The sequence below is a fragment of the Mercenaria mercenaria genome, chromosome 13 (assembly GCF_021730395.1).
Source record: "Mercenaria mercenaria strain notata chromosome 13, MADL_Memer_1, whole genome shotgun sequence".
Classification (NCBI taxonomy): domain Eukaryota; kingdom Metazoa; phylum Mollusca; class Bivalvia; order Venerida; family Veneridae; genus Mercenaria; species Mercenaria mercenaria.
Window position 1 is genome coordinate 39,031,633 of NC_069373.1, and position 13,416 is coordinate 39,045,048.

A 13,416-nucleotide genomic window follows, 5' to 3' on the forward strand; every position below is an offset into this window, starting at 1 on the left:
CAGACCCCAAAATCTGCTAACCACCAACAGCCATCAAATGATGGTTGTCTGCCATTTGGTTACATGTTCTCCAGATATTGACCAAAATCAAATTGTCTACTGGCAGACATATCAACTGACAGAAACAAGCAAACCAAACAGTCTACTGGCAGTCCTAATTACTAGCAAACACAAGCAAACCAAATGGTCTACTGGCAGACCTACCAACTAGCAGACATGATGAAACCAAATGATCTACTGTCAGACCTATCAACTAGCAGACATGAGCAAACCGGATGATCTAAAGGCAGACCTACCAACTAGCAGACACAAGCAAACCAAATAGTCTACTGGCAGACCTACCAACTAGCAGGCACAAGCAAAGCAAATAGTCTACTGGCAGACCTACCAACTTGAAGACATGATGAAACCAAATGATCTAAAGGCAGACCTACCAACTAGCAGACACAAGCAAACCAATTAGTCTACTGGCAGTCCTAATTACTAGCAAACACAAGCAAACCAAATGGTCTACTGGCAGACCTACCAACTAGCAGACATGATGAAACCAAATGATCTACTGTCAGACCTATCAACTAGCAGACATGAGCAAACCGGATGATCTAAAGGCAGACCTACCAACTAGCAGACACAAGCAAACCAAATAGTCTACTGGCAGACCTACCAACTAGCAGGCACAAGCAAAGCAAATAGTCTACTGGCAGACCTACCAACTTGAAGACATGATGAAACCAAATGATCTAAAGGCAGACCTACCAACTAGCAGACACAAGCAAACCAATTAGTCTACTGGCAGACCTAATTACTAGCAGACACAAGCAAACCAAATGGTCTACTGTCAGACCTACCAACTAGCAGACATGATGAAACCAAATGATCTACTGTCAGACCTATCAACTAGCAGACATGAGCAAACCAGATGATCTAAAGGCAAACCTACCAACTAGCAGACACAAGCAAACCAAATAGTCTACTGGCAGACCTAATTACTAGCAGACACAAGCAAACCAAATGGTCTACTAGCAGACCTACCAACTAGCAGACATGATGAAACCAAATGATCTACTGTCAGACCTATCAACCAGCAGACATGAGCAAACCAGATGATCTAAAGGCAGACCTACCAACTAGCAGGCACAAGCAAACCAAATAGTCTACTGGCAGACCTACCAACTAGCAGGCACAAGCAAACCAAATAGTCTACTGGCAGACCTACCAACTAGCAGGCACAAGCAAACCAAATAGTCTACTGGCAGACCTACCAACTAGCAGGCACAAGCAAACCAAATAGTCTACTGGCAGACCTACCAACTTGAACACATGAAGACACCAAAATGGTCTACTGGCAGACCTACCAACTAGCAGACACAAACAAGCCAAATGGTCTACTGGCAGACCTACCAACTAGCAGGCACAAGCAAACCAAATAGTCTACTGGCAGACCTACCAACTAGCAGGCACAAGCAAACCAAATAGTCTACTGCCAGACCTACCAACTAGCAGGCACAAGCAAACCAAATAGTCTACTGGCAGACCTACCAACTAGCAGGCACAAGCAAACCAAATAGTCTACTGGCAGACCTACCAACTTGAACACATGAAGACACCAAAATGGTCTACTGGCAGACCTACCAACTAGCAGACACAAACAAGCCAAATGGTCTACTGGCAGACCTACCAACTAGCAGGCACAAGCAAACCAAATAGTCTACTGGCAGACCTACCAACTAGCAGGCACAAGCAAACCAAATAGTCTACTGCCAGACCTACCAACTAGCAGGCACAAGCAAACCAAATAGTCTACTGGCAGACCTACCAACTTGAACACATGAGATAACCAAAATGGTCTACTGGCAGACCTACCAACTAGCAGACACAGGCAAACCAAATGGTCTACTGGCAGACCTACCAACTAGCAGGCACAAGCAAACCAAATAGTCTACTGGCAGACCTACCAACTTGAACACATGAAGACATCAAAATGGTCTACTGGCAGACCTACCAACAAGCAGACACAAGCAAACCAAATGGTCTACTGGCAGACCTACCAACTAGCAGGCACAAGCAAACCAAATAGTCCACTGGCAGACCTACTCACTTCATGAAACGCCACCACTACCTAAGTATGCAGTCACACAAAATGTTCAATCAGTTCTGAACTATTAAGACACTTTAAGGGACACTACAAATTGCTACAGCTGTCTTGCAAATCTAATATGCTTTTAATTCTTCAATTCTTTTGGATGCACAAATGTGCCCGACACTCACTGACAAGACATTAAATTGTCCAAGGTCAAGCAAAAGCATCAAAACAATCTAGACCAGGTTATCTCCCACAGCCAATCCATTTAAAAGGATATAGCAAAAACAGACACTGGCAAACACTTTTGCAAGATTTTATGATAGGCCAATATCTAGACAGCTCACCATCCAAGATACTGTCTTAAAGTGTAAACAGGTGGTCTATGCAACAGACAGTCATGTACAAAGTGTTAAGTTTACCTCAATGAATTACTAATTTTTACAATTATGTACAGTATGTAAGGGCTCACACACCCTCCCTGTCTTTCCCATGATACATGTTCCTTCATAAACAGGTCATGGCGCTGTTACCCTAAACATTTTATATGCAGGTGATAATACATGCTACCATGTTAAATGTATACAAATTCCTAACACCTGTATTAAAAACATCTGACTGGAAATACAGATAACAGAAATCAGAAGGAGACAGTGCATGGATGAGTTTATTGCATAGTGTAGAGGAGAGGGACTACAACTTGGTTATTAAGCTTAGGTTGGCCCTATCACTGAAGAAGAAACAAACAAGCCTTATATTGAAATAATCCTATAATTGTCATCCGAACAATCCCAGGAATTGTAAGTAGGTGCAAGTAATCTGTAGTTTCAACTGCCATATCCTGAAAGGTGTGTTAAACTCAATCCTATAATTTTCATTTATCTAAACAAGTACGAAAGCAGTGACCAACAAATCATTTACCCCAACATCACAGTGGTGAAGCTATTTGATCCATATGCATAAAAAAAAATCAAAAGTATGAAAACAAAATTTCAAATCAACCTACTGAAAATTTGTTTTCATTGATATTTAAGTGATACTGACAAGGTTACATTCACCATTGCATCAGACACGTAATAAAATGTGCATTCATACATTCAAAAACATTTGTATTCAAATATGAATATATCTGGTATAATGTTGATGTTCAGGCATGTTAACAAGAAAATTTAAAGGAGGCCATTGAAAATTTAGGTGCAGCTACCTATGTTTCAATGTATCCTGATATCTGATAATACAGAACAGCTGTAACCGGAGACAGTGCACTCAACTAGTTTGATGCTAGATAGTGCAAATAGGGAACATCTAAGAAAGCTGGAGCTATAACTGAAGTGTTTAATGAATCCAATGTAGATGACAATACTGGACAATAATTTAAGTCTGAGTCTAATGTATTGTAAGTAATAACAGAGATAGAGTGAAAGTGTACCAAAACAACATAATAACAGAGACAGAGATCAAGTGTACCAATTAAAACAACATAACAACAGAGATGGAGTGAAAGTGTACCAAAACAACATAATAACAGAGATAGAGTGAAAGTGTACCAAACAACATAATATCAGAGATAGAGCTGTACCAAAACATTAACTAAGTATAAAAGGGAAATAATTTGTGGAATATTTCTGCAAGAGTAATGCATCATGTGTCGTATCACGTGGCTAAAAATGTGGAACAACTTTTTTAAGTTTGAATCAAATCCTGGTAGTATTAATTGAGATACAGTAAAAGTAAATCACAACTTAAATGTGAAATTCTAAGGAAAGAGGGAGCATAATTCATAAAATATTGGCGCCAGAGTTATGTACCTTAAGTCATATGATGTGGGTGATGATGAAGAACAATATTTTTAGCTCACCTGTCACAAAGTGACAAGGTGAGCTTTTGTGATCGTGCGGTGTCCGTCGTCCGTCGTCCGTCCGTGTGTCCGTGCGTCCGTGCGTCCGTAAACTTTTGCTTGTGACCACTCTAGAGGTCACATTTTTCATGGGATCTTTATGAAAGTTGGTCAGAATGTTCATCTTGATGATATCTAGGTCAAGTTCGAAACTGGGTCACGTGCCATCAAAAACTAGGTCAGTAGGTCTAAAAATAGAAAAACCTTGTGACCTCTCTAGAGGCCATATATTTCACAAGATCTTCATGAAAATTGGTCAGAATGTTCACCTTGATGATATCTAGGTCAAGTTCGAAACTGGGTCACGTGGGGTCAAAAACTAGGTCAGTAAGTCGAAAAATAGAAAAACCTTGTGACCTCTCTAGAGGCCATATTTTTCATGAGATCTTCATGAATATTGGTCAGAATGTTTATCTTGATGATATCTAGGTCAAGTTCGAAACTGGGTCACGTAGGGTCAAAAACTAGGTCATTAGGTCTAAAAATAGAAAAACCTTGTGACCTCTCTAGAGGCCATATTTCTCAATGCATCTTCATGAAAATTGGTCAGAATGTTCATCTAGATGATATCTAGGTCAAGTTCGAAACTGGGTCACATGGGGTTAAAAACTAGGTCAGTAGATCTAAAAATAGAAAAACCTTGTGACCTCTCTAGAGGCCATATTTTCATGAGATCTTCATGAATATTGGTCAGAATGTTCACCTTGATGATATCTAGGTCAAGTTCGAAACTGGGTCATGTGGGGTCAAAAACTAGGTCAGTAGATCTAAAAATAGAAAAACCTTGTGACCTCTCTAGTGGCCATATTTCTCAATGGATCTTCATGAAAATTGGTGAGAATGTTCACCTTGATGATATCTAGGTCAAGTTCGAAACTGGGTCATGTGCGGTCAAAAACTAGGTCAGTAGGTCTAAAAATAGGAAAACCTTGTGACCTCTCTAGAGGCGATATTTTTCAATGGATCTTCATGAAAATTGGTCAGAATGTTTACCTTGAAGATATCTAGGTCAAGTTCGAAACTGGGTCACGTGGGGTTAAAAACTAGGTCAGTAGATCTAAAAATAGAAAAACCTTGTGACCTCTCTAGAGGCCATATTTTTCATGAGATCTTCATGAATATTGGTCAGAATGTTCATCTTGATGATATCTAAGTCAGATTCAAAACTGGGTCACGTGGGGTCAAAAACTAGGTCAGTAGGTCTAAAAATAGAAAAAACCTTGTGACCTCTCTAGAGGCCATATTTCTCAATGGATCTTCATGAAAATTGGTGAGAATGTTCAGCTTGATGATATTTAGGTCAGGTTCGTAACTGGGTCATGTGCGGTCAAAAACTAGGTCAGTAGGTCAAAAAATAGAAAAACCTTGTGACCTCTCTAGAGGCCATATTTTTCACGAGATCTTCATGAAAATTGGTGAGAATGTTCACCTTGATGATATCTAGGTCAAGTTTAAAAGTGGGTCACGTGCCTTCAAAAACTAGGTCATTAGGTCAAATAATAGAAAAACCTTGTGACCTCTCTAGAGGCCATGTTTTTCAATGGATCTTCATGAAAATTGGTCAGAATTTTTTATCTTGATGATATCTAGGTCACATGTGCTCAAAAACTAGGTCACTATGTCAAATAATAGAAATAACGATGTCATACTCAGTTGAACACTGGGTCATGTGGAGATAGGTGAGCGATTCAGGACCATCATGGTCCTCTTGTTTAAAGTTTGAATCAAATCCATTTAGTGATGAAAAAGCATCAAAGTTAAACAGAATTCTAAGTAAAACAGGGCATCGTTCATGAAATAACTGTGCAAGAGTTACGGACTTTCTGACATATGATGGAGATGATGTGGAAGAACTATTCTAAGTTTGAATCAAATCCATTAAGTAACAAAGACATAGTGAAAGTGAATCAAAACTATTCTGAAATTCTAAGTAAAAAGGGGACATAATTTATGAAATATTGGTGTCAGAATTATTGACCTTGTGTTACATGATGCGGGTGATGATGTCAAACAACTGTTTAAAGTTTGAATAAAATCTATCTAGTAATAACAGAGTAAGGGGGCATAAATCTTAAAAAATAGGTGCCAGAGTTGTGGCCCTTGTGCCATGTGATGTGGATGATGATGAGGAATAACTATTTAAAGTTTGAAGCAAATCCATCCAGTGATTACTGAGATAAAAAGAAAGTGCAGCAAAAGTTTAGACAATTTATTTGTTGGATTTATTGTCACATCGACACAATTTCAGGTCATATGGCAACTTTCCAGCTTTACTGGTGGAGGAAGACCCCAGGTGCCCCTCCATGCACAATTTCATCACGAGCGGGCACCTGGGTAGAACCACCGACCTTCCGTAAGCCAGCTGGATGGCTTCCTCACGTGAAGAATTCTACGCCATAAATGAGGTTTCGAACCCACATCGATGAGGGGCAAATGGTTTGAAGTCAACGACTCTAACCACTCGGCCACGGAGGCCCCTTAAAAAAAAAAAAAAAAAAAAAAAAAAAAAAAAACTATAGTTCTCACTTCATTATAGTCAAGCTAAGGTTAAGAGAATGCTTGGATATTTTGACAGTTCTAAAAAGACAGATTTTAGATCAACACCACTTTTTTTCATTGAAGGTACGTTACTAACATTAATGCTTTCTGCACTTTTGACCAGTATTAAGCCTCAGTAATCAAATCCAACCTTTCTTGGTAATTTTAACATTTAACAACCTGTGAATTTGTTTATAGCTTTACAAAAGGAAATCAGTTGAAGTTTCAATGGCTGCTGGCTCAGTAAGACAGGATCATGCTAAATCAAGAGTAAATTCATATGGTACATAACAATTACCCATGTTATATACAGTTTACTTCTTATGTATGTTAGACTGTATAATTATGCAATATTCTTATAAGAGTTAGATGCAGTTAGATGCAGTGTTCTTTATAGCTTTATAACTAATCTGACTGGATGAAGCATACTGCTAGATTAATAACAGAAATCAAAAGGTGACAGCACCTGGATGAGTTTATTGCTAAATGAAAAGGAATGGAACACAACTTAGTTATATTAACCTTAGGTTGGCCCTATCATTAAAGAAGAAATGAGGAAGTTGTAAATTGAAGTATTATCTTACAATTGTCATCCACACACTCCCAGGAACTGTAAGGAAATAATTGCAAGTATCTATGATTATAATTAACAAGTTTCAACCTCCTTATCATCCTAAATGTTCTAATCATTTTAAAGCAAATAAGTAAGAATAAAACTCTGCCAGACAATCCCACAGAGTCTAATCAAATATGAGAGTAGTGATCGAAGATATATTGCTCCATTCTGTTGCAAAAACCGAGTGAAAATACATAGATTAAATGGCATTGGTTCTCTGCTTTGAGAAATTCCACCTAACTGCCTGTATTGATGTGTAGAAACAGCCTAAGGATGAGTGGAATTGTCTGTTAGGTCATTCTGCAGGACAAATGCATTTTTATTTTGGTAGAAATCAGTAATGCAATGAATGTACCAATTAATCAAACCATCCTGGCTGAAATCAGGGATATAAATTTACACTCGCCTAGTTGCCCACATGAACTACCAGGTATTAACCTGGATGTGTGTGTGTGTGTGTTCGGGTTTGACGTCTTTTTCAACAATTTTTCAGTCATATAAACGACGGTGTCTACTTGTAGCAGTGAGCACAATGCCCAACTTTATAGTGCTGCCTCACTGGAATATCACGCCATAGACACGTGGCATGATACCCCACCCAGTCACATTATACTGAAACCGGGCTGACCAGTCCTAGCACTATCCCCTTAATGCTGAGTGCCAAGCGAGGAAGCTGCTAGTACCATTTTTTACATCTTTGGTATAATTTAACCTGGATGACACAATCTTCTGAGACAATTGCCAAGACAGCAAGCTGCAATATATTGGGATTTCCTATAATTCTATCTTTAAACTTCATGTTTTATGTATGACGTGTGGTCAACAATTTAAATTAATTGATATATACTATTCCCAATTGGCAAACTTGATACATCTAATCGCTGCACCGGTGTAGAGATTCTGGCAAGTATTATTTCCAAAGTTGTAGACTTATTTTGATTAAAGCTTGATTTAATAACAGACTTAGTATTAATAAAACTTAAGCACACAAAAACATCCCAAAGAAACTGCCTAGTCTGATATTTAATTACTTGTATTTAAATTTATCTCACCTTCTGCAAGTTTCTTGTATTCCTATTACTCAATAGACATCATGTGCTGACCGGACATGCCCAGTTACTAATATTCTGATATAAATTTGATTAAAACCAAATGGCTGCCGCCTTGTTGGCATAGTCAAATCAAGTCAGATTTGGAAAATATCTCCAACTGTAGATAAATTTTCTGGGAGTAAATTAAGAGATTTATTGCCTTTCTGTTGTCTTACATAGTTTAGGTATGTGAACACAGCCATAAGAAGAGCAAGTATTTAACATATTAGTTACTCAGCAGTCTGTTGTAGAATCATTTAATTTTGTGCAAGATAAAGAATTTAAAAGACAAAAATGCGATAAAAGCCAAGGTTTTAAGACATTCTGGACATCATAAATTTCTGATGTTTTTCAAAAGGATGGTGTGTTTCTTAATAGAGCCAGTTCATAAACTGTATCAATGAGCTTTTGTGTTTTGTGATTCAGTCAAAATGCAGTTCATTGTGCTGTTCATCTACTTTAAACAAAACATGATGTCATAAAGCAAACAAATTATGACAGCAGAATTCCAGTTTGCACTGTAAGTAGCTTTGTTAAATTTACAAAATGTCTGATCATAACACTAACCATCAGTGTGCTAGTATTAAGGTAGTTCTGCACGTTTGGATCGAAATTTTTTCTACAATGTAGAATTTGATTAAACTCTGATTTTTCAAAACTTCAGAATATACCTTGAAAATTCAGCAAATAAAAAAGATAGGGTCGTGTGCTTGATTTTTTGCTAGACTGATTTGAAAAATTTGGACCTCACGCAATATTTCATAATGTGAGTCTATGGGAAAATCATTACTTTCATAACATTTTCGCGAATAGAATTTTTTCTATAATGTAGATTTTGATGAAACTTCTCACAGTTGTAAATAAACACATGGCCTATAATTTCGTGAAATAAAATGTATAGATCCGTGTGCTTATTTTTGAGATATCTGACCATGATTAAAGTGAACCGTACATTTCACGCTAATTTTAAGACATTATTTTCATTATTTTAACGTGTTATATGTTTCAATATCATATTTTGACTTTAGAAATATAGCAACAATGCCATTGTAATAAATTTACTCACATATTTCAATTAATTCATAAAATTATTTTCATTTCCGTACGCCGAATCCAGGCTTTATTCTACGTTTTCCGGATAAATGACGTTACACCATCACTTCCGGTTTATCAAACGTGCAGAACTACCTTAAGCCTGTATCATTTTATGACCACTTACCATTCAGATGTCTTATTACAATTTAGTCAGTAAATACTAAAGTCACAATAATACTGTAGTCAGCAAGATAAGGATTTTATCTATTAGTAGTGTACAAATTTAGAAAATATGGAAGTAAAGGGCAAGCATCAATATGAAATTGAAATTGTTACACAGCTTGTCAAGAAGAACATATACCCTGGGTTCAAATTCACAACCCCACAATACGATGATCTGTTCACTCCCTATTGAGTTAAACAGGTGGATGGATAGAAACATGTCTCCTATGTGTCACACCATTTAACACATCTAAACATGTTTGGAAAGTAAGATAGCAAAAAAGGAGTATTTGCAAGCAGTTGTAAATGTAGTACAACAGTAGTAAGCTGAACAGCAAAGGTCACATCATATCTGCTGTTGTTGAACTGCTATCATTTTTGTTCTTTTTACTATCTTGATTGTTATTAAGATGCAATGCATGGGATGTCATGATAGCTCACAGTAGAACATATCAATGCCAAATACAACTAGGCTTAGCACTAATCATTCCTGTAAAGTCTGGTAAAAATCTGCCTAACGGTGTAAAAGCAGAAGCCAAAAATGTCACAAAGTTTGGTGAATCAAGGGCCACAGCTCCACTGAAAGTCAATGAACTGGACCATGCCAATGACATGCCAAACTTGGCTTGGCAATGATCACTTTTGGAAATTTTGTGTAAATCTGCCTTGTAGTGCTACTGGAGTTGCACAGACAAATTTTGTGACATACAGAGGGACAAACTCAATATGTCTCCACACCACTTCACAGCATTTTTCTCTTCGATCAATTCTGAATTCCAAGTCATCAGATCAAGTGCTGATGATGGTTTTTAATTACAAGCACTGTGCATCTACTGAAAAACAAGGTGATTTGTAGCAAATTTGCATCAATTTGTGACCTTGACCATTAAAGTTTTCTAAAGGCAAGCAATTAGCAATATTAACAACAAAGTACACTGTCATCACCATAGCAGCGTACAATTTCAACATGACTTGTAATATTCAGAATTAGGTATCACAACCAAAGAAGACATTTTCAAGTGTAATTATACATAAAGCAGGTTTTGGCAAAATAAATTTAAAAAGATTTTTGTTCTTTCATTCATTCATTTTGGTTCTGTCATTTAAACTTTTATTGATTCATCATGATTTTATTTTTTTTTTAATATTGGAATAGAGAAACAGTATTTGAATACTCATAACTGAGCCGCACCATGAGAAAACCAACATAGTGCATTTGCGACCAGCATGGATCCAGACCAGCCTGTGCATTCGTGCAGTCTGGTGAGGATCCATGCTGTTCGCTTTCAAAATCTATTGCAATTAGAGAAACCGTTAGGGAACAGCATGGATCCTGACCAGACTGCACAGATGTACAGGCTGGTCTGGATCCATGCTGGTCGCAAATGCACTATGTTGGTTTTCTCATGGTGCGGCTCATATAACAAAAGAATATTTTAACCTTTAAGGTCTAATTTTCGTTGCCTTTGTCAAATTAGTACAATCATGCTATGATGTAATTTTGCATGAACAAGCTTTCAATAACTGCAGCCAGCTGAGCCAAATTTCAACATTATAGCACTGATACACAATAAACAAAGGCATCCTTACCATGCGTACTGTCCACCATGTACATGTAACTGTTGATTCCTGTTTTAAAATTAACTATTTCTGAGAAAATAGTTGCTAGGGAACCATCGGCTGCTACTACTCCAATTGGCTGGGTCCCATTGTAAACTGGTACAGCCACTGTCAAACCAAGACCTTTAAACAAAAAGCAGTAATGTTTCATATAAGCCTACATGTATATTTAATTTCAAGTACAATTAACAAGTTACTCAAATTGCTTCATTGGCAATAAAGTTCATAGCTGATAGCCTTTCCATATATACTGAACAGCAAAAGAAACTATCCAGATGTATAACTGGTATTAACAAAACGCGATAACTGTGGCCTTTATTTACTAATACCGGATTAACCCATAACAATGAATTAGGGAATCAGGTAGACACATTACATGACAAATATCTTATATCGCAAAACCTATGTAAGAAGCGGCGTGGTGTAGTGGTTAACATGTATGATTTGTAAGCTTACGGTGCAGGTTCGAATACAGGACGAGCTACTTTTTTATTTTTCTCCATGTTTTTACCCGGAAAAGGAATACTGATTGACATTTTGCAGCGGATCTCCTATTAGAATAGACATTGAATCTATTAACATTGCTAAATGAAGAAAGAAAACTTTTGCAAGGAAAATGAAACCAAAGTTTCGTTCGTTAAAGACATTATGAAGGTTAATAAAATGTTATATGTTTAAAACATATCAGTAACATGTATTATAATATACCTGCTTTACCTGTTTTTGGATTTTACCAAGTACCGTTAAAATAAAATTATCGCGATCCATTCATATATTTTGAAATAAAAAATTAATTTTTCAAATTTTAATTGTTTCTTCATACCAAAATTACACTTAGAGATCTTCATGTGACAATTTTTTAAAAATCAATCAACTGTGAAGTCTGTAGTCCCACAATAGCCGTTTGAAAGGCTATATCTTCTTCGCGTCAATTGAATTGTAGCATCCAAATTGGACGCTCGCACTAAATTTGATTCAGTCATGCGGTGCAAGCAACAATATTTTTTAAATTTTATGCTGTTTTTCGAGTTAGTCAATTATCAATATTTCCAATGACAATAAAATTTCACAAAGAAAATTTTTAATTACAGACGCACGGGAATTTCGTGCAAAATGGCTATTGTGGAACTACTGACTTCATGGTTGATTGATTCTTAAAAATTTTACACGCGAAATTCTTCAATTGTAATGTGATATGAAATACACAAGTGATTTATAAATTTAAGTTTTTTTAATAAAAAATACCCCAGTTATAAAATTGGATAGTTTCTTTTGCTGTTCGGTATATTAGCAAGACAACAACGACTGTCCAAAATGTTTTGTGACAGTTCTTCACATTCCAATCCAAATGTTTTCTTCTTAATTTTTTGCCATATCGTGATGTATCCAGCAATAAAAAAAGCCTGTTCATTTGCTTGACAGAACTGAAAAATATGTACCTCTGTCAAGTGGAAATCTATGGGGGAAAATGCAATTTTTATAATATTAGTGCATGCAGAAATATACCACAATGAGATTTTCATGCAATTTAAACCTCAAAAATTAAAAGATTAGACTCGCTGGAAGTACTTAGACCAACAAACACTGCCAGAGCCTCATATACACTCATAGGAGCATGACTTGGTAAGCTACAAGACACAAATTCATGGATTGCCCATTTAGCTCAATATAGACAGCACAGATCTAGGGATCTTGGGGTAATGAGTTTGATCCCTAGGTTCGATCCCATGATGATTTGGTAAGCCACTGCGTCTCAAATAATTCATCCTCCACCTCTGATTCATGAAGAGAAGTCAGTAGTTCTTTTTAATTATTTTATGTGTAAACATTAATTTTGTATTATCATATTTAATCTTAATATGATAGTAATGTTGCCAGATTTATCACAGTTGTCACTCAATTGTGACATATATTACTTTTCAGTATATAAGACCAATGTAGACTTCAAAGTTCAAACAGGTACTGTAAAGCAGAAATTTGGATGAAAGAAGAATGGGTTTAATTTTCACTATATTTGCGAGGCCCTACATCTCGCAAAAATTAACCCTCACATAGATATTTGCCATTCGTATAATTTATATCAAGTAGGATACCATTCTTACAATTTCACAAATATTAAACCTCGCGAACATACTTAAAATTTGAAATTCACGAAATTCTGACCCAGCAAAAATATGTGGTTTTACAGTAACAGCTAAGGCAGAGAGTCATCCAAGAAATATATCTGCCAAATAAATTTGAAAACAGACAAACAGATTTTTAAAGTTTTCCATACAGGCATACAGGAAAAAAACAGCCACATCTGTCAGCAGCAAAG

The 13,416-nt window shown here is 36.6% G+C and overlaps 1 protein-coding gene across 2 annotated transcripts in view; it reads right to left on the bottom strand.

The window, feature by feature from the left end:
* The window catches only part of LOC123528713 (VWFA and cache domain-containing protein CG16868-like), a 137,902-nt gene that overhangs the window by 74,018 nt on the left and 50,468 nt on the right, over positions 1-13,416 (bottom strand). For both annotated transcript variants that reach the window (XM_045308663.2, XM_053521596.1), the window contains exon 9: positions 11,070-11,222. In XM_045308663.2, coding sequence (XP_045164598.2) covers positions 11,070-11,222 — 153 coding nt within the window. The remainder of the gene's footprint in view (positions 1-11,069; positions 11,223-13,416) is intronic.